We start from the raw sequence: 22,467 nt of genomic DNA on the forward strand, positions 1-22,467 counted from the left end.
GCTCTGCAGGTCAGATTGTTTGTCACATGTGGTGTGTAAGTGAACCCCTCAGTGTTACACTAGAAGCCTAGAGAGCACATGTGTGATCCTTGTCCAATCCCACCAGCATCACAATGGCCTCCTGCTGCCCTGTCCTCTGTCAACTAATGAACCTAAGCTGTTTGCAAAGACCTTTTGTTATGGAAGTGTGTGCCACGAATGAGATGATGTTAGGAGCTAGAATTTGTCCACAAATAGCTAAGAATTTGATTGAAATGTCCTTTTTATTTGAGCCAATGGAGTTTGAGTTGGAAGCTTGGGCTATCCTAATGAGTCTCTCTTTCCATTTTTCTCTTTGTCTTCTTTCTCCTTTGCCTATCTTCCCTTTCTGTCTTCCTCCCCCCTCCCCTTTTCCTCTGACTCTCGTTCCCTTCTCTCTGCCTTTCCTTATTCTTCGCTTTATCTGCTGCTCTGCTTTCTTCCTTCTCATCATGTCCCCTTTTCTGTGTCTCTCTCCTCTCCTTCACTTTTCTGTCTCCTCCCACTCCATCTCTTCATGTCTCTGTCTCTCCCTCCCTCATTCCCTTTATCTCTTTCTCTCCGCTTTTTTCCCCCATCTGTGTTTCTCCTTCTGTTATCTCCTCTCCTTCCCGGTATCTTTCTCCTTCCCCTTCACTTTCTTCTCTCTCCTCAACTTCCTTCCTCTCTCTGGCCCCCTTTCTGTCTCCCATCCCCTTTTCCCTCTTTCCCTCCCCTGTGGGGGAAAGGGATCTCTCCTACATTAAGATCATGGATGTGGGGCGGAGTTACCTGGTAAATCGAGTGATGGACCACATTCAGAGTCGCATTGTTTACTACCTCATGAATATTCATGTGACCCCTCGATCCATCTACCTCTGTCGCCATGGAGAAAGTGAACTGAATCTCAAAGGAAGGATAGGTGGGGACACGGGACTGTCCCCAAGGGGGAAGGAGGTATGTGATGATAATTTCACAATGGTGATGATAGCTGATACTCACATAGCTCTTTACATTTAGAAAGTGCTTTACATAGGTTTTCTCTTCTGACCATCACAACATCCCTGGGAGGTAAGTAGGGTAAGTGATCACTATTATATTTTGCAGATGAAGAAACTGAATCTAAGGGAGGGTAAAGTGACTGACAGATAGAAGGAGTCTGGGCCAAGGTTTAGGTGTCTGCACTGTAGAATCTTTCCACCTGGAGCTTCCCTCCCTTCCTAGAGCCCAGCTGGACTGAGCTCACGTGGATGGCACAGCTTCCGTGCAGGAAGTCGTGGGTGTGGGAGTTGATGAAAGTCCCCTTCCTGCTGTGAGAAGTAGACCTGAGGACCTCCAGGGTGGGCAGACACCATCTTCCATAGATTTCCTTGCATCAGTGCTCATTACCTGGGCCTAAGTTAACACGACTTGGACTAGGATGGTCCTTTTAGCTTTTCTCCTTAGAAAGTTGCACTGCTCTGTATCGGACGTTTTGCAGAATCACGGGGATCCTCAGGTCTTGGTGGAAAGCTTGTGGCACTCTGGGAGCTGCCTTAAATGTGGCCACTCTGGTGGCTGCTCAACTCACTGGATGTTGAGGCAAACTGTCCTTTCTGGGAAGTCAGTCAATCAGCAAGTATTGATTAAGCTCAAACTAGTGACAGGCACTGTTCTAAGCACTGGAGCTACAATGACAAAAATAAAGCAGTCCCTCCCTGCCTTGCGTTCTTTTGAGGAGACAGCATATACAGGTATAAGGTATCCCAAAAGTTTAAGTGCAGGTTTAAGCTTTAATAACCTCAGAAATATAAATGTTACACACTGACAAAATGTCATTTTCATTGAAAGCTTAATTATTTAAATTTTAACCAAAGCACCTTGTTGTTATGTATTGTGTGTGCAACAGTTTTTCGGTTTTATTTTGTTTTTTTCTGGATGACACTTTCTCAGACCAGGTACTGGAGGTCCTCTTGCTTGGCCTCCTCAGTCACCTGGTCTAGCTCCACTAGATGCATTCTTTTGGAGTCACGTTAAAACTATCATGTACACATAAAACACAACAAAACTTGTCGTTTGAATGATTTTAAGACTGGGATTACAAATGCAATCTTTTCAGTCATGAGTGGCAGCTGATAAAGTTTTGGAATTGATTAAGGCACAAAATGGCAGTTATATTGAATTATAATAAAACATATTTTAAAAACTTAATGTTTCAAGTGAAGTTATTAAAGCTAAAAACAGCACTAAGACTTTTGGAACACCCTTATAAGTATATGTAAGATTTACGGATAGAGAAAAGTCCTGTGATTTCACTAGGGAGCTCCCAACTGTGAAAGCTCTATCAGTGCAAGTTGACATATTCTCTGCAACTTGTAGCTCAGCATTTGCAAGAGTACTGAGAGGTTAAGCAGTTTACCTGGTTTCACTCATCCGGTCTTGTATCAGAAGTGGGTCTTCCTAACTTTAAGACTGGCTCTCACTATCCCCCCATACAATATATGAAAAGTAGATACAAGGAAATATCTTTTGGGAGGTACTAGTAGCCGGTGAGGCATGAAGAGTTGGGCATGACTGAACAACCACTGGTTGCTGGGAGGATCAGGAAAGGGCTTGTATAGGAGATGGCCGTTGAACTAATTGGATATGGGAAGTGACAGACTTAGGCATCAGGAATGACTAGGAGGCTGCAAATTGGGGTGACTAAAAGGAAGGCGGCACCTAGACTGAAATAAGGAAGTTTGGAGGAGGGGAGGTTTGGGCAGGGGTGGGAGAAAGATGATGAGTTCTGTTTTGGACATGTTGAGTTTGAAATATCTCTGAGATATCCAATTCAAAATGTCTAGAAGGCAGTTGGAGATGCAAGACTCTGGAGCTCAGGAGAGAGGCTAGGGCAAATGTTTATATTTGTGAGTCATCTGCGTAATTGATTGTAATATAACCTATGGGAACTGGGCTGATGAGGTCAGAGAGAGAGAAAGAGAGAGAGAAAGAAAGAAAGAATTTGAGGGCCTAGGGCCTTGTTGTATATCCCTAGTTAGGGGTTGAGGACTGGAAGATGATGATCCAGCAAAGGAGACTGAGAAATGGTCCAAGAGAGGGAAGAAAAAACCTAAAACCCAACAGAGAGAGAATATTCAGGAAGTAAGAGTTATAAATTCTTGAAGAAAGGTCGAAAAGATTGAGGATTGAGAAAAGTCTATTGAATTTGGTAATAGGGTCATTAGTAACTTGGGAAAGAGAAGTTTCTGTTGAATGACGTAGTCAGAAACTGAATTGCAAGGGATTGAGAAGTGGGTGAGAGGACAGGACATGGAGACAATAAGTGTAAACAGGTTTTTGTTTTTTGGGTTTTTTTTTTTAGGACTTTGGCTGTGAAAGAGATGAGGATTAGAGGGCAGAAATCTAAGGGAATGGTAGGGTGCAGGGATGGAAAGATCACAGTCCCTAATTGATAGGGGTGAATTCAGCTTGGGGGTGAGCCAGACTTATGCTGGCACTTCTTTGACAACAGGCAAAAGAATTCTCAAGACATTTGAGCAGCCAGGACTCCCTTAAGGAATTCACTGAGACCGTTTTGGAATTCATTCTGACATCAGAACCACTGTCCTGCTCTTGGTGGGCAATCCAGAGCACATAATCACTCAGAATTTGACTTGGTCAGGTTTAGTTACAGATGATCCATCTGTACAGACCTATAATCAGGACAGGCTTTGTTTGGTTGAGGGAAGTGGGAGATGTTCTCATGTTTGATGAAACACAAGTGAAGGGGTGCTATGATTTGATTGGGTGGTTTCTACTTTGTGGGGAGTTCAGGGAACCCATGAACGAAAGGCAAGTCCACACTTTCTGAGTCTGATTTTGCTTTGTGCCCTCAGTTTGCTAAGAGCTTGGCCCAGTTCATTAATGATCAGAATATCAAAGATCTGAAGGTTTGGACTAGCCAAATGAAGAGGACAATTCAAACTGCAGAGGCCCTGGGTGTCCCCTATGAGCAGTGGAAGGTTCTGAATGAAATTGATGCGGTAAGTTTCCCCATACACATACCTTGTCGCCATTGCAGTGAATATCATATCCACTCACCTGCTTACCCCATCCACAAGTGGAGACATGATTCTATTCACTTGGGCAATGACGGTGAAGTCTAGAGTAGATCTTGTCTATAGGTCAAATAGGGACATGTTCAAGGCTGTATGTGCAGGCTGAAGTGGAAAAGAACTGACTTCTATCCCTGAAAAATCCATCCCAGGACTGGTGCCCTGGGAGAGGACCTCCAGTCTCCACACTAATAGGGCTTTTGCCCTAGGTCAGGCCCCCATCACTTCTCACCTACACAACTAAATCAGCTGCCTGACTGGTTACCTCACTTCCATTCTCTCCCCCTTTGGTCCATCCCACACAGTCTGCCCAGAGTAATTTTCCCAATGACTGGAGCTGTTCATGTCACTCTTGTACTCAAAACCCTTTATTGGCTCCCAGTTGCTCACAAGGTAAAGTACAGACTGGCTTTCAGGACTCTGTACAACATGGTGCAATCTTGTCTTTCCAGTCCTAGCCTTCCAAACAGCTGCCTTCTGCAGCCTATCCCTAGGGTCACATGGCCATCATACTCCAATCCCAGGCCCTGGTTTCCCACCAGAGCAAACAGCCTGGACTAGGCAGTGACACCATGTCAGGCATCTTTGGTGAGATCAGTGCCAGTACATGTATCTTCTACTTCTCCTTACTCTCCATGAGCACTTTCCATAGAGATGACTCCTCACTGTTTATACTCTATATAGATTCCCATCCCTATAATTTACTAATATTCTTCCTCTGGCTTGGAATTCTTCCCACTTACTCTCCACCTATCAAGATACTACCCATTCTTCAAGGCCCTGCTCAGATGCCACCCCTTCCAAAAAGCCCCTTGTTAACCCCGGTCCTCAGGGGCCTTAGCTTCTCCAAACTACTAGAGCCCCTACTGTGTTCCTTAGCATAAGCTGCCTGTTGTTTTAAATTTTATTTTCCTTATGTATCATGTTTCCCTATCCAGGCTCAGAGGTCCTACCAGTCAGGAAGTGGGGTACGTTCCTAACTTATCCATACTGGCTGGCAAGGTTCTTGATTCCTGAGCCCACCCTTCTCACAAAGTGGTGGCCCTTCATATTGGACCTCATTTTTCCAGGCTGAGGACGAGGGAGCAATACCTACAATATGAAGGCTCAGAGTAGGGGACAATATCTGGGTGACTGAGAGCTCCAGAGTGTGTGGGTAATTCCTAGTTACCCCATAATAATGCTAGTGTCTCCAAGCTGAAGGGTAGGTAGCTCTGACACCTGGAGCTCTAGGGATAGGAGATCGATAGTTTGGGGGGTGATAAAGGTTATGCCTTCTGGTCTTGTTTTCAAGGGTGTCTGTGAAGAAATGACTTATGAAGAAATTCAAGAGCATCACCCTCTAGAGTTTGCACTTCGGGATCAAGACAAGTATAGATACCGATACCCAAAAGGAGAGGTATGTGTCCTTTCTTCAGGCCCTGATCTAGGACCTGTCTCAGATCTTTGTGAGCCTAGGCTTGGCTGGAGTGAAGAGAAGAGGGCTTATCATTATCTCATTATATGGAGTGAAGAGAAGAGAGTTTATCATTATCATTATCTAGGTCATGGGTGCTTAACCTTTTGTCGTATCATAGACCACTTTGGCTATCTGATGAAGCCTCAGGATCCCGTCTCAGAACAATGTTTTTTAATTAGTAAGACTAAGTACCTGGAATTGCAAAGGACATTAAATATATTGAAATACAGCCATCAAAATATTAGAAAATCAGCTTACATACCCCAAGATAGAACCTCTGATTTAGAGATGGGCCTCCCAGGGTTTGGCGGTCTGGGGTCACTGCTTGTCTCTTGCCATGGACATAGAGAAATGATAAAGAGTTGTGGCTACAGCTGTAACAGCTCCTGTATGACCTTGACTACCAGTAATCCCCCCAGTCCCATCCTGAAGAGGGGTCTCCCAGGAGAGCAGCGTGGCCCTTGTCCACCTATACCTGACCAATCCTGATTCTGAGGTCACCGCACGGGGATGGTTCTGACTTGGGCATGAATTCCCTGGAACTTTTCTAGCCCCTGAGGAAGGTCTGGCCACTTCAGTGTCCCTAGAAATAATTTCCAGTGTTGGAGAAGTGCCAACATTCACCCCCATGAACTTAGGACCTTGCTCTGTCCCCTGAAGGAGGTAAACTGGATCCCAGGAGAATATCTGGAGAATTGAGCCTGCTCTGTGGAGACTGGCTTAAGGTGGCTTTGTACCTTTCCCATGGGAGGTGACCCACTGCTAGCGAGGACAATTTCATTCAAATTCACTCCATCTCTCTTAGGCCCAGTACCCTCAGCCGTGTCAGTGTCAAACCTCAGCTGTGCCAATCCCTTAAGATACCAAAGGGCCCTTGCTTCCGTCACCCAGCACTGAGAGGCACAGTCCCCATCTGGAGCTCTGGATTAACCTGATGCTGCTGCTGCCCTCTTCTGGCCTTTATTAGTGGTGCAGACTCAGTGTGGGAATTTGATTTGCTTGATTAGGCATGTTTGTTACATGGACTTCTTCCCAGTAGGGGAGGGTTGAAGGGTGAGGGAGAATAGGAATGGTATCCAAAAAAAAGAAAAAGAAAGAAAAAAGGGCCATTGGGGGCATCGATTTTTTTTTAAATGCCAAGAGGAAAACAAAAGAAAGGCCAGAAAGAAGCAGAATCAGGAAAGATAGTTTTGAAAGCTACAAGTTGAACGTATTTTATATTTGAAAAGTAAGCTCTAGATAATAGAGATCTGAAGTTTCATGTGTGTCCCTCTTTTTCTGATTTACCATGTATTATGTAAATGCTCATGTCATTTGGTGTTTATGAAGTTTAGAATAAAAAATTAAAATTAAAATTTATTGTAAAGTGACAGAGGCTTCCAGCTGGCCCCCTGCTAGGAGTTAAGCAAGACAGATCTCTGGCCTGAAGGTTCCCAAAGACAATTAGCCTCCCCCCAGATACTGCAAATTGAGTTTAGTTTAATGGTTTGATTTGAAAACTTGGCGCCCCCCCCCCCAAATTGGTAAATAGTCAAAGGATATAAACAGGAAGTTTTCAGAGGAAGAAATCCAAGCTATCAATAGCCATTTTTTTTCAAATGTTCTAAATCACTAATAATTAGAGAAATGTACATTAAAATAACTCTGTGGTACCACCTTACAATAATCAGATTAATGAAAACAAATGCTGGAGGAGCTGTGGGGAAACAGGTACTTTAATGCACTGGTACTGGAGCTGTGAAGTGGCCTGGCCATTCTGGAAAGCAGTTTGAAAGTATGTCCCTGAAGCTATGAAACTCTGCATGCCCTCCCACCCAGTGATGCTACTACAAGGCCTCTACTCCCAAAGAGATGAGAAAAAGAAAAGGACCCATATAAAAAAAATTTATAACAGCTTTTTTTGTGGTAGCAATGATTTGGAAACTAAAGGAATGCCCATCAGTTGAGGAATAGCTGAACAGGTTATGGTATATGAATATGATAGAATACTGTTGTGTTTTAAGAAATAATGAAGGGGGTGGCAGCTAGGCGGCACAGTGGACAGAACACCGGCCCTGGAGTCAGGAGGACCTGAGTTCAAATCCAGCCTCAGACCAGATACTTGACACTAGCTGAGTGACCCTGGGCAAGTCACTTAACACCATTACTTGGCAAAAAAAAAAACAAAAACAAAAAATAGAAGTAATGAAGAGGATGGTTCCAGAAAAACCTGAGAAAATTTGTGTGTACTGATACAAAGTGAAGTAAGCAGAACCAGGAGAACAATTTATATAATTTATACAGTATTTATACAGTAGCAGTTGTAAAGATAAACACTTCAAAAGTCTTAAGAACTCTTATCTACGCAATGACCTACCATAATTCCAAAGGACTCATGATGAAACATTCTGCCCACCCCCAGGTAGAGAGCTGATAGATTCAGAGTTTAGACTGAAGCATATTTTGTTTTCTTCCTTTTTCTTTGGACCCGACTAAAGTGGAAATTTGTTTTTCATGATAGTACATTTTGTTTTTCTTGCTTTCTTAATGGATGGAGGAGGGGGAGGAGAAAGGGAGAAGATTTGGAACTGAAAATAAAATAAAACTGAATTAAAAAAAGGAAAAGGAAAAAAAATTGCCCCCATTGCAGCCCCTCATTGTCCACAGAGTTGTGGGAGACATTTGAAGAAGGCCAGGTCTGTAGGTCCTTCCTGTCCAATGCTAATTAATCCTCTGTGGTTCAGCATCTCATCTAGAAGGGTCCTAGATAGTGTCACCAAGAGGCCCTAGGTGCATTTAGGTCTCTTGGAGTCATCCAGTGAAGTCCACTGTGCCCTTTGGGGCATAGGGTCATTTGAATAGCCTAGACCTCTTTCATGGAATCTGTCTCTTGTCATCCAACATCAGAGACAGCTGTTTTTGCACCCAAATCAGCAGGTGCTTCTTGAGGACCTACAACCTGACCGTGCAGATAACAGAGATTCCAGTGGTATGATACATGCCCCACAAAATCAGTTCTTAAGGGACAGCTAGGTGGCACAGCGGATAGAGCACTGGCCCTGGAGTCAGGAGGACCTGAGTTCAAATCTGGTCTCAGGCACATAGCACTTACTAGCTGTGTGACTCTGGGCAAGTCACTTAACCCCAATTGCCTAAAAAGAAAAAAAAAAGAATAAGAGAACTATAGCTAGACAGGAGTTCATGTGAAAAGGATCTGGGACTTGAGTTCAATATGGGCTACCTCATGAATCATAGTGAGTGCCCTGTCATTGACTGTGTTCAATGTCTGGGTGGCCACCTGCTGTTGTCCTTTAACCGTTTTCAGTTGTGTCTGACTCTTTGTGACCCCATTTGGGGTTTTCTTGACAAAGATACTGGAGAGTATCTTTGAGAGAAAGATACTGCTGTTTCCTTCTCCAATTCATTTTACAGATGAGGAAACAGAGACAAACAGGGTGAACTAGTAAATGTCTGATGCCAGATTTGAACTCAGGTTTTCCTTCCTCCAGGCCTGGCACTCTATCTGTTGTGCCATCTAGCTGCCCTGGCTATCTGTAGGGGAGGATCTATAGACGGGATCTCTATATAGATTGAGAGATTGAACCGAAGGCTCTGAAGCCCTAGTTGTCATTGTGACGTCAATCACTGGAGCACAAGAGGCCCCAGTGATGACATTGAAACTGGTGGTTAAGGGTATACTTGTGGGGGTGGGGAGACCAACTTATTCCCCTCCTGTTGCCTCACTGTGGATCAGTTTCTGCCTTACTGGCTAGAGGAAAGGTCAGATTTAGGAAGGGTTAGGGAGGACATTATTGTTTTCAGGACTGTGGCATCGGAAAGAGGTGTGCACATACTCACTTCCCTTATTTGCACAACCCGACCACTGGGTCCTGGCCACTCTTCCTCTTCATCCCACTCCATCCTATTCCACCCCTGCTGGAATTTGATCTGTCACCTCTACTTAACAATTCTGTTCTCTTTCAGTCTTATGAAGACCTCGTACAGAGACTGGAGCCAGTAATTATGGAGCTGGAGAGGCAGGAGAATGTCCTTGTGATCTGTCACCAAGCCGTAATGCGCTGCCTGCTTGCCTATTTTCTAGACAAGACTGCAGGTATGGGTGCCAAAGGTGGTACTGCCCAGCCCTGGGAACACCCAAACGCCGCCAGGGATGTCTTTGTGTCCATGCCATGCACGGAAGGGCAGTTGGGAACAGGAAATGCCTGTGGTGGGCTTTGGGCAAAGGCCTTTCAGTCGAGGTTGTTTGTGCTTTGGGAGAATTCGGTGTTTCTGTGATATGACTAACTTTCTTCCTCATTTATATTTCTCAGAACAGCTGCCTTATCTCAAGTGCCCGCTGCACACGGTTTTAAAGCTAACCCCAGTGGCCTACGGTAAGGGAAGAGACCTGCTCTTTATCTTCCAGCCCAATCACTCTGCCTGAATGTGCCAAAGAGTGTATGCTGTGATCTAGTCAGGTATTCCAGGGGACCTAGGTATTGAATGAATAAGAATGAGAGTCTCAGACATCACCTAGGAGATAAGAGATTTATAAAAGTGAACTAACAAGAGATTTCCCAAAGTTACTGTATGTGTAGGGGGTTTTGTTTAAGTTCCAGAAGAAAGGGGAGAAGAGTAATCATGTCCCATTGATTCCAATACTCACCATCTCCTGTTCCAAAGATTTTGGCTTTTAAAGCAGATAGTGTGTGGGCCCTATGTCATTATTGATTCTCTGGGCTGGGTATTTACTGATCTTGTGTGAAGATGGGACATTTATTTGTTTTAGCTCTTCTCTAAGAGGGAGTCACACACACGTTTCCCAAGCAAATTTCTTCCTAAGGCGTCTTGCCTTGGTGAGGGCCTGAGGAAGCGCCAGCTTAAGATGGAGAGTACTTTTTTTTGTTTGGGGAACAGCCACCAATTTTGCCATTACAATTGGAAGGGATTAGCTGATCCTACTCAAGCCTGAGTAATGTTGAATTTGAGAAATACAGTAAAGGGGAGAGATTGTAACATGAGCTCGCAGCTGGTACATTTAGTCTAGCTGCTTCTTGGGCCCCCTTTGGGAAAATCTCACACCACTAAATGGTTTCAGATGTCATTCCTTTCAAGTGAATTCAGCAAGCATTTAAAAGCCTACTATGTGCAGAGTCTTGTTGGGGTTGGCACTAGGGGGTGCAAATAGATGTGGTGTCTGATCTCTTGGAGTTTAGTGAGTAGAGTAGAGCGATTAATTGAATAGGGAGTTTATTCATATACACAGATAACTATAATACCAAAGATAATATGACATGTACAAATAATAAGTCTGGAGTATCATGGGGAGGTTTGGGAGTGAGAAATTGCTAGGAATATCAGAACATTTCACGGCTGTGGTAGTAACTGAGTTGGATGTTAAAGGAAGGCCAGGATTTCAGTAGATGGAGATGCAGAGGAGATGGGCTGGGGGCTGGGGAGTCTGTTTCAGGTGTAGAAGTTGGCATGAACAAAGTCAGGGAGATGAAAGAGGGCAGGGTGATAACGGAGGACTGTACGTAATCTTAGTTGGCTGGAGCACAGATTATGTAAAAGAGAATAATGTGAAATAAGGCTAAAAAGACAGGTTGGGGCCAGGCTCTGGTCGACACTGAATGCCTTGATCTTGGAGTATATACTTAGTTCATTAAGCAGTGAGGAACCACTGAAGGTTTCAGAGCAGAGCAGCAACGTGATCAGAGCTGTGCTTTAGGAAGATTCCTCTGCCAGTGTCGTGAAGAGTGGATCAGAGAGGGAATCACAGAACCCTGAGACTTAGTTAGAAAGAAACTCAGAAAACACCTGGCCCCACTGAAGCAAAATAGAAAAGTTCATGACAAAAAGAAAGAAACCCAGCCCCCAACCCCCCCCACCAGCCACACACAAACCAAAATAGTTATAGCAACTCTTTTTGTGGCAACAGAAAACTCAAAACAGATGCCCATTGTTTGGAGAATGCCCAAACAAATGGAGGCTTGTGAATGTAATGTGATAGGACTATGCTGTAAGAAATAATGACTGCATCAGAGAAGCATGGAAAGACAAAAATGAACTGATGCAAAGTAAACAGATTTCCCCCAAAAAAACCAAAACAATGTACTGATGACTTTGGCAAAATAAATGGAAAGAGCAACAGCAAAACAATTGAAGCTACAAGCTGTGAAATTCTTAAAGCCCACAGGAGTGCTCTGCAGAAGCAGAGAGCCATGGGTATGGAACACTATGTAGACTTTTTAGACACGTGAATTAGTTTTGCTGAATTTTTTCTCTTCCTGGTTTTTTTTTTTACTTATTCATTTCGGATCTCATGGAAGGAGGAAAACAGTAGGAAATATAGTTGAAGCAAAAAAAATGTCAATAAGAAGTTACTTTCTAAAAGAGACAGAGACATTCATAAGAGTCAGGTTAAGGAAGAGATGATGAGTCTAATTTTGGGCATATTGAATATGAAACGCTGGCAGGACATCTGTGTCGATGCAAGATTTGGAAATACAGCATTAGAGCTCATGGGAGAGGTCAGGGTTAGATATAAATCTGAGGGTCACCTACATTCAAGTAATAATTGGGAGTCATAGATCACCAATGGAGAGGCTCTAAAGGAGAAGAGAAACAAAGACCAAAGACTGAGCCTTGGGGGGGTCCTGGTATGGGGACCCACACAAACAAGGATCATATGGTTTCCATCCAATTAATTTGCTTTGTCTTGTATCAATAGGTTGTAAATTGGAATCCATATTCCTGAATGTTGAAGCTGTGAACACACACAGAGACAGACCCGAGGTAGGAGTGGGCCCCACTATTAATCAATAATTATCAATTGTCGACTGAGTGCCAGAGACTATATTAGGAACTAAGGTTACAGATTCAAAAATCAAGACAGTCTCTACCCTCTAGAAGCTTGTAGTCTACATTTTCAGTGGTCAGCATGCTCAGCACCCCCACGTAGCTCCTTGGTTTTCCTTAGGGTCTCTGCCAGTTTCTGATCCATAAGTTGATCTTTAGTCAGGGCTGGCATGAGGCAATCTCAAGAATGTAGAAGGACAGTTTCCAGTCAGTGTCAGAATCCTGACGTACCAGTGCCCAGCTGGAGCCAGGATGATAATAGGTAATAATGGCTAACGTATATGTAGCTCTTACTTTGTGCCAGGCACTGTGTTAAGCGAGTTACAATTATTATCACATTTGATGCTCACAACAACCCTGGGAAGAGGTGCTGTTGTTATTATTCCTATTTTACAGTTGAGGAAACTGAGGCAAAAAGCAATTAAATGACTTGCCTAAGGTCACATAGCTTGCAAGTGTCTGAGGTGGGATTTGAGCTCAGGTCTTCCTGAATTCTGGCCACAGCCAGAGCTGAAGAATGTTTTGGTTGGTGGAAAGAGTTAAATGAGATCAAATGGGACACTCAGCTAACTCTTAGAACTGATTTTCAGCATTTATCTGCTTGGCATCAGGGAATTGGCTCCAGGTTCCTGGGAGTTCTAGGAGTCCATTCTAATCTCTTGAAGAGAATTGCTCAAACACATTGACCCTGACCTGGACGGTAGCAGAGACTAGCCATGAGACACAAGTGAAAAGACAATTTATGCAGAAAAGTAGTCTGTGTGTGCTTCGTTTCAAAGCAACCCCAGAGGTCACTCACATCCTGTCGTCTGTGAAAGGTGGCATGCACAGATTCAGTTGCCTTGAAACTCAAGAGCTGTCCAAATTCTCCGTCCCCTCACCTGCCCCTGCTCCCTCTTACCTTTGTTCCTCTGACTTGTCCTGCTACTGTCAGATCCTATAGTCATGCCCATTGATTTGCTGTGCCTGAAGCCCTTGGTAGTTAGTCAGTGCACCAGGTGCTGAAGAGATTGGTCAGTGCTTCAGGTGGTACAGAGAAACAGAGCGCTGCTTATGCTGGAAATGAAGAAGAAGGAGCACTGTTTCCTGAAGGGGCTGCATCATAAGATCTGTTGGGGGTTTTCATTTGGAGCCCGGGCGTTCACAGTGGTCTCTGGACTGCCTGGGACACCGGCCTCATCTCCCATTTACATAGTGATCGGGCCTGCTTATTGCCTCCAGTGCACCTTATAAATGTTCCCTTAGAATGTGAGGGGGAAGGAGGCTCAGAGACTAAGGGGCTGTGTGGGAAGAGAGTGGGACCAAGGTGAGAGCACAGTGGAATGAGAGGAGCTGAAGCTCACCGTCAGGATCCAGCCACTTACCGCGTAAGTCTTTAAACTTTGATTTGTAACTTTGAATTCTGCCGCCTGGACAGCCCTTCTTGGTTTCTCTGCAGTGATGCAAAATGCAAATTCCTTGAAAATCACAACAGATTTGGTGCACATTCCAAGGACTCTGCTTTCCAGACCCATAGCTGGGCAGGGGAGGATAGTGCCCTGCTGGGAGTATTGAATGCTGGAGGCATTGAAACAGCGCTGGCTGCCCAGCTAACCCTGGAGCCTAGGAACAGGAGTCCAGCACCACCAACCCAGGGACAGCGTCAGGGGAAGAACCATGACTGGATGAGAGGATGGATCCAGGGGCCTTCAGATCTCTTGAGGAGGGAATTCATGCTCAGGTGCTTGGGCTTGCTTGGGAAGCTTTCCTTATGGACTTCTTGGGAAAGCTCCTAGGACTTGTTTGCAGAAGCACAGAGCATCTTCCAGATAATTCCCCATACCTGAACATACATATGGAGAGAACCTGGGCATAGACTGCATGGAGGAACCCTCCATCCTGAAATCAGTGGCCCCAGGGGTATCTGGTCTGCTAAAAGCCAAGAAATATTCATCCTGCTTACTCCTCTCCGAAGGCAGAGCTGGGTACCAGTAGTTATGAGGATGTTGTTGAGTTATACCAGACCCAGAAGCACTATCTAGACAAGGCTAATTTTAAAAAAATACAATTTTAGTGGTATATTTTGTTGTAACATTTCCTACATGTCTCCCAGTATCCCATCCCTCCTCACCTCCCAGAGAGCCATCCCATATAACAAAGACTATCTTTAAAGAAAAAGAAGAAAAAATCAGCAAAACCAAGCAAAACATCAAAAAAGTCAGAAAATGTAAGCTCTGTTCCATGCCCAAGGACCTTCTGTCTGCAGAGGAGTGGGAGGAGGTATCTTCTCATATGTCCTCTTTGGACCATGCTTATTCTTTTTCATTCTGCAACATTCTCTCTCTCTGTTTTGTGGTTGCGCTTATTTTGCTCAGTCAGTCACCTCAGCACAGAGGACTGGCTGGCACTGATTGGTCCAAATGCTAGGATCACCCTCTGTCTTGGGGACAAGCTAGGGATGAGCATCAGGCTGGTGTCAGTCAACCCAAGGGACGGTCTGGGGCTAGGCAGCCTTTCTCATGCTTGGATGACTAATTTCTAGCCTACAGCAGAGTAGTGATAAGTAATAATTTATGTTTGTAAAGTGATTTAAGCTTTGCAGAGGGCTTCAAATCTTTATCACAGTATCTTATTTGAGCTTCCCGACAGGACTGGGAGGTAGATACTACAGGTATTATTTATCTTCATTTTTCCAGTGACAAAAACATGCCAAGCCAGAGAGACCAAGAGACTTTCCCCTGCTCGCACAACTCGTAGGTTTCTCAGCTGGAATTTAAACTTGACTGACTCCAGGTCCAGTGCTCTAACCACTACATCACACTGCGTCTGAGAAGTCTTTCTCATGTTGGGATCAGACTTTGCCCAGGGGACATGCTGGAGCCAAATGCTTTTTCTGATGCCAAAATTCTGGAATGCTAGCAGGAAAGAAAGGCAGCAATTTTCTGAAAACAGTTTAAAAAAAAAAACAAAAACCCTTACATATCCACCTACTTTTAATTTGAGACTATATCAGGGTTTCCTAAGCCCCCAAATCTGTGATAGGACATACTCAACTCAGGTCTCTGTGCATTCTTACCGATTGTCCTGGTAATAGCTGTGAATGGTGGGTCTAACTCTAGACTGGGGATTGTCACCGGAGATCGTATTCTGGAATCCTCCTAACAGCAGGGGTTAAAGAAAAATGCATGTTTACATGGCTGTGGCCAGAGGAAGAATTCATTACATCCTGAAGCTGCTGGGTCTCTCTAGCCCTCTTGGGGAGATAGAATCTGAATTTTGCTTTAGAGGAAGTAGATTTATGTGTGGAATCAGCAGGGTCATTGTAATGGAGAAAGAAACCCTCGCTGAGGTAGTTCAAACCAGAACTGTGACCAGCCACTTTACCAAGCTGAAGATGCTAACTCTTCTTACTTGGGCCCTGAAGGCTTCAGCTTTTTCCATTACAATGGTCTTCTGAGGGCCTTCCACAAGTCAGGAATTGGTCCCACAGGATGCTGGAGCTGAGGAGCTCAGAAACCATCTAGACCAAAAGCCTGTGAACTTAATATTTTGATAACTGTTTCAGTAGAATTGGTTTTCTTGTAAACCTGTGTGTTTTATTTTATTCATTTAAAAACATTATTCTCAGGAGTTCATAGGTTTCAGCAGATGCTGGCAAAGGAGCCCATGACACAAAAAGTTTAAGGATCCCTGCTCTAAACCAATCCGTAAGTGAGCAGAAATCCTATCACAGCATCCCAAGTAGGTAGTTGTCCATCCTTTGCTTGAAGACCTTCAGTGAGGTTCTTTTTAAATTCAATTTTGTCGGTGAACAAAAAATGATTTTCTCTGGCCACTAGCCTCCACTGGAAAAAAAGAAAGAAAGAGAAAAACAAAACCCTTGTAACAAATGTGCATAAGCAAGCAAGATGAATTCTCACATTGGCTATGTCCAAAAAGTGTGTTTCAGACATGCTTCCTCATCAGTCCTTGGAGAGCCCTTGGGTTGATCAAAATGTTGAAACTGTCTCTTCCTCTCCAACTTCTCCCCTTTGCTCCTTCTTCTGCTCACTGAGGCTAATTTAAGCACTGTAAGTCAAATCTTACTCCCATAGGAAACGCCTTCAGACACTTGAAAACAGCCATCGTGGGTTTTTTCCCTTGCTCTCTCCCCTGAGAAACCTCTTCTCCAGACTGAAAATGTTTTTCCTTCGACTGATCCTTGTATAGCAATGGTCCCTAGTCTTCTCACCCAATCCTATTTGCCAATAGGGTGCTTAACAAAGGACACAACACTTCAGATACCAGCTAGCTGTGTCGAAGTACAATTAAACCAGCACTTCTTGTGTTCTGGACACTGTGTTTTTTTTTTCTGTAACCTAAAATCACATTAGCTTTTTTGACTTCCATGTCAGACTAATTCAGCTTGCAGTCCACTAAAAACTCCAGATCTTTTTCACACAATGTGTTGCCCATCCATGCCTCCCTGTCTTGAACTTATAAAGCTGGTATTTTGAAGCTGGAGAATGGCTTTCTCAGAAGATGGGCGAAAGGGGTAGTACAGCATCCTCTGTTTTCTCTCAAGGAATCTAAATTAGCTTGATAAGAAGGATGGAGCTGTGTCCTACTCCTGTTTGTACAAGGACCCTGTAAGTCCTTGCCCTTCTACAGTAATGATGAGGTGACTCACTCCCAGATTCCCCTTTCTGGCTACAAGTACAGCTGGAGCCCAAGCATGAGATTGTTGTCAGGGCAAGACTGTGTGTAGACAACACCTCTGAAACCCTAGGTGGCCGGTGTATAGGATGCCCCCTTGGGGTTTCTGTGCTTGCTGCCTAGATAAACCTTCCCCATTAGAATGTGAGCTCCTTGAGGGCAGGGATAGTGTTTTTGCCTTTCTTTGTATCACCAGCACTTAGCACAGTGCCGGGCCCATAATATGTGCTTAATAGAAACTTTGCTGACTGACTGTCTTTGCCTCTGTCCCCTCCCATCTTCAGCTGTCAGGGCTGTACAAGACTGCCATGACTCAAGCCTTTGGGTGGGGAGGGGTGCTTCTGGTTCCTCTTGGTCCCTTGTCGTCCCAGGACCTCCCAAGTCGAGTACACATCTGGCTCCTGAGACGGCCGATTTGTCACGTATCCATGCACTAAGCAGCTACTACGCAGCCACTTTTGTGTTTGGCTGTGCTAAGGGCAGCTAGAGAGAAGGAAACAGCTCCAAGACTGGGGGAAGAAACTCTATGTCAGAAGTCAGACTTAGAATAGAACAGAAATTTGGGCATCTTGGAACTTGGCACAGTTTTTCCTAATAAGAGCAGGTCTGGTGGCTTAAAGGTAGGATTGGAGAATATATGGCACTTTCCATCTGTCCTATTGGCATTACTCTTCAGATTCAGCAGCTGCTAAGTAAGTCACTGTCCACTTCTTTGGGGCCTCTAGAAGTGTAGGGTCTTTTCAAACCTCTCTCTTAGAGAGGAAGTCAATCTGTGGGAGGGACGACCAGGACACTGAAGCTTGGCACACAGTCTCATTTTGAGGTTGGGAAATTGGTGAGTCCTTTCATTCTCAACTAGAGAAAACCAGTGCCATGGGCAGAAATCCTCACTGCTGTGTTGGCTCCAAAGAGGATGTGAGGGCATTGCACAGGGCCATTGTCTTAATTTTCAGGAATCTGAAATATCTGAGGTAAAATCACTGAGGTGTGTAATATCGGAAATGACTTTTCTGGGAAAACTGCCTGTTGTAAATTCTGGGTTCCAGTTGTGTAGACAGGACTCTGTATTTGAGAAAATAGCTTTTTGGTGTCAGAGTAACTTCCTGTTGCATGATAAGTGTTCTCCTGTATTTTGTTATGCAGAATGTAGACATTTCAAGACCTCCAGAGGAAGCCCTTGTCACCGTCCCTGCTCACCAGTGAACCTGTGTCCTCATCAGTCATCAAACTTGTGGTGCAGTTTTCATTATTTTTCATAAACTCAATCATTCAAGTCACTTTTAAATCAACTCAATCAGTTGTCTTCGAGAGACTTTCCCCTAAGGGGCTCAGCTCCGAAGGAGCTTCCCCAGAGTTAGGCAGGCCCCTGTTCTGCGTCAGTCATTAGAGTTAATTTGCTGACTCATCTTTTCCAGAGTTTTCTAATCATCTAATTTTTCCGCTCCCGTATTTGGACTCTAATGTGCAGTAGCAGGCAGACCTGTCTGAAGTATTAAACTCTGCCACTGTGAAACCTCATATCTTCTGTAGGACGGACTTGAATGTTAGTAAATTCCCTGGGTTGATTGCCCTAGGGGAGAGCCAGTGCCATTTCCTTAGACTGCCTTGTCTGCTGAGCTGTTGAACTGGTACAGTTTGCTGATTGGCAAAATTCCCAAGCAGTATCTCCTGGGGAGGGGACCAGCAGGCTTGTCCAACTCATCCTGTTGCCAACAAAGAGCCTTCCCCTGGTGGTGTTTGCCTTAAACAGCGTCTTTCCACTGAGTACCCTCACTTTGGAGGGATCCAGATCTCCTTTCCCTTTTAAACACTTGAAATTACCTAAGCTCCATAAGGCAGGAGCTGTCGGTAGCCAGATTCACCCTCCATCTCCAGCTGCATTGCTAAGCACTGTACTCCATTCTGTGACCGGATTCACCCACTGCTGACTTGTATACATACTGAAATCCCAGACAGCAAATTGACAGCTGTCATCACTCCCTCCTTGACTACGCACATCCAGTTTCATGTGGCAAAGCATCAGCCATATGAGCTTTTGCCGAGTGTTTACACACTGAAATTCACCCAGGGCTGATTTTGTATCCACTCTGAAATTCATAAAGGGGGTGACGGCCCCCTATTGATTATACACACACTGGAGTTCTTATAGGCAAGCAGCAGCTATAGTCACCCTGAGTCAGTTGTGCATACAGAAGTTCTCACGATTTTATATATAGTACTGAGATTAACATGGTAGGGTGACAGCCATAGTTCTCACTTCCTGAGTGTAATCACAAACTGTAATTCACACACGAAGGTAGATGGTGCCTGTAGTCACCCCTTGCTAACTATACTCAAACTAAAATGCCTCAGAGGAGAAAGAGATGTGAATGTGACCAGCATCAGAAAAATTTCTCCTGCACCTTTCAAGTCTTTAGCTGAAGTATCTTCCTGTGGATCAGATTTGTGGCTTGAGTCCTTCCTGAGAGATGTGGAGGTCAGGGCTGGGGCCAGAAGGTCCCAAGCACTTTATGGAAGGGTCATGGCTGTGTTTTATGTGTCTATGGAAGCTTAATAAAAATAATAACCCCTCACAATTGTCCAGTGCTTTCCCATCCATTCTCTTCTTGGAATATCACAGTACCCTGTGAGGTTAGCAGGGAAGGCTGTTTTACAAATGAGGAAACTGAGGCCTGTGAAGGTGAAAATGACTTATAGTAAGGTCACATCATCATGAGTTCATGGGGGACTCTGAACTTGAACCCAGGTCTCTTGATTCCTAGCATAGAATACTTGAAAATCTCCTTTACATGGGTTTTTCTGCTTTACAGAAGCTTTGTAGAGAAATGAAGACATGCCCTTGGCATTGGGAATAAATTAGTCAAATGGCTTTTCAGCTATCCTGAGAAACTACACATATGGCTTATTACTAGGAAAGGAAACTCTAGAAGTGGTTGTCAAGGGAGAGGGGACCATAGCCCTATGACTGTATGACAGGGCCTATGTGGCCTTTGGTAGTCCATCCTCTGAGTCCCCTGAGGTTTAGTCCCATATAAGACCTGCAGGATGACCCAAAGGAGAGTGTCTTCCAGAGATCACTATCCTTCCAGACACTTTCTGCTGACTGTGCCATTTGAGATTCTTAGGAACCAGCTGGTGCCTCTGCCCTGGGCCAGAACCTTTTCTCTTAGAAAACCAACTTCCTGGTATCCTAGACTCCATAGACTAATCAGTGATGAGTAGCCCTCAGCAACCTATGGCTCCATCATTGGCCACTGGTGCAGGTCACACACAGACCTGTCAATGACCATTGTTGTCCTGGGTCATAGAGCTGTCCTGAACAGCCGTGAGTTCCCAGCAGCAGGATCAAATTGCTGCTTCTTTGGCAGGCGCCACTATCCACTGTGACCTTGGTCCATGCCTACCTTCTTTGTTTTCCTGTAGCCATCTGTGCCTGTTCTCAGGGGCATTAGCATGCAATTGGCCTTGGTCTTAGACTGGAAAGACCTGGGGTCTGAGGCCAGAGAGAGGTCAGGAGGGAACTCTAGGAAACCTGGGTCAAGTTTCCCACCTGCCAGGAGGGGGAAGGTGCTTTTCTGCCTGAGCAAGGACCCCTTCCAGGACAGGCAACTGTCTCACAAGGCCATGTTTCAACTGAAAACCACTGAGAAAAAAAAAATTCCCACTTTCTGTTCCCTCTGTATTTTAGCCTATAATACCTGAACGACGTACACCTTCACAGGAGGCCTTTCCTGTCTTGTTTTGTTTTTCAGACCTAATTGTATTGTATCTTGTGCAGATGGTGCATGCATTGTATCAGACTTTAATTGCAATAAATGTTCCTTGGAATCCAGTGTGTCCTGGAAAACTTGCTTCATTTGTGCTGGAACACCAGGCTGAGCCTCAGGATGGGGAAGAGGGGGCACTCCTCCATTTCCCATACTGCCTGAGTTGAGGTCATCTGAGCAATTCCTGCCCAATTTGCTGACTAGAGTCCAGGACAGCCTTGATTTTGTGATTCTTCATCTCTAGCTGGAAAAAAAAGAATTGCTGGTGTAGATGTGACGGGCTCCTGCAACGTATGCTGGAGCTGTCCTAGGGAAGGACACTTAGTTGTGTAGTCATGGCTGTACCTTATCAGGGCGTCATGGGTCTGACTGTATCTACTTCATCTGGGTGTGACAGGGTGAGAAGGAGTAGCCAGTGACTTGTACTCACTGTGATGTGACAGGGACAGCTGTATGGATCTGATTGGACTAAACTGGAGTGTCAGCCCCCTGAGAAGGGATGACCCTAATGCTTGCTGGATAAAGTGAGAAGAGTCTTGATATTTTGGTTGAGATGAGGAACCCAAGGGGAGTAGAAACAGGCCCAGAGAGTCAAGTTGGGTGGGCATGGGGTAGACAGGATTCCTATGCATTCAGGCTTTGATACATAATTCTCAGGTCCTCTTGCTGAATGTGGGATGGGGTGGCTGCCTGGAGGAGGAACTACAACACTGAAGGGTGGGGGAAGACGTGTTTGAAATCTGTTACATGCCTAGTCCTCAGAATCATGGAATAGGAGGGACCCAGACAAGTCATCAGATCCAGACCCTTGCCTTGAGTCATACATTGTCTATTCTTTTCCTAATGAACTGATTGAAAATGTGGATCATAGAGCTGGAAGGGACCCTGAGAGTCACCCAGACCAACTTCCTTGTCTATAAATGAGAAAACCAAAGCTCAAGGATAGAGAAGGTCTCCGTCCCACTAGCACTCATTTCAAGGCTGTCATGTAAATCCCATTCTACCAAGAAACAGGACGTGGGTCCTGCGTGCGGGTTAATGATAGTCACCAGGCCTTTCAGTGTCTCTGGGTTAGGAAGTCTGTCAACATCATCAGCTTGAATGTACCGTTTTCTCCTACACCTCTTTTTTAGCACGTGGGGCTGGGTCCAAAGTGTAGCTAATTCAGGAGATAATGAGGCCAGGAGTCTCAACTGAGGACTGTGGGTCACCCACTCCTCTTTGGATCTAACAAGCTCAGATTCCCTTTCCAGCTCCACCATATGACTCCAACTCCTCCCTCAACCTTTGTCCCAGAATATACACTGTAATCTGACAGGCTTCCCAAAGCAAACCATCCGCAAGTTTGAGGAATGTTCTTGTAGGAACAGAGAAGGTGGACTATGGCAGATAAGGGAAAGACGAACAGCTTCTGCTGAGAACAGACGTACAAAGAAAGGACTCTTGGGTTGCCTCTGTCTGTCCTAGGTTTCCTCCAGTCATCAAATCAGCAAATCAAACAAATCAAGATTTGGCGGACCTCTGCTCCTGAATCAGTCCTTTATCTTCCAAAGAGGGGCTAGTCAGCAGCAGCAGAAAGCCCTATCTCCTGAACCTACCTCCTCACTGTGATCCCAGGGCCGTTTAGAGAAACCATGATTGGCAAGGCTGAATT

General features: G+C 44.8%; 1 protein-coding gene across 4 annotated transcripts in view; it reads left to right on the forward strand.

Annotated features, from left to right (window-relative positions):
• Positions 1–22,467, forward strand: part of PFKFB4 (6-phosphofructo-2-kinase/fructose-2,6-biphosphatase 4) — a 74,209-nt gene that overhangs the window by 43,447 nt on the left and 8,295 nt on the right. For 2 of the 4 annotated variants that reach the window (XM_020999037.2, XM_020999034.2), the window contains exons 8-14: positions 747–954; positions 3,855–4,001; positions 5,368–5,472; positions 9,496–9,625; positions 9,843–9,905; positions 12,245–12,309; positions 18,190–20,878. In XM_020999037.2, the coding sequence (XP_020854696.1) occupies positions 747–954; positions 3,855–4,001; positions 5,368–5,472; positions 9,496–9,625; positions 9,843–9,905; positions 12,245–12,309; positions 18,190–18,249 (778 nt within the window). In that variant the 3' untranslated portion in view covers positions 18,250–20,878. Of the gene's footprint in view, positions 1–746; positions 955–3,854; positions 4,002–5,367; positions 5,473–9,495; positions 9,626–9,842; positions 9,906–12,244; positions 12,310–18,189; positions 20,879–22,467 lie in introns of those variants that run through there. The other 2 variants (XM_020999035.2, XM_020999036.2) reach the window with 2 other exon arrangements.

This window comes from Phascolarctos cinereus, unplaced genomic scaffold, assembly GCF_003287225.1.
Source record: "Phascolarctos cinereus isolate Bilbo 61053 unplaced genomic scaffold, phaCin_HiC Scaffold_4;HRSCAF=312, whole genome shotgun sequence".
In the NCBI taxonomy this organism is placed as follows: Eukaryota; Metazoa; Chordata; class Mammalia; order Diprotodontia; family Phascolarctidae; genus Phascolarctos; species Phascolarctos cinereus.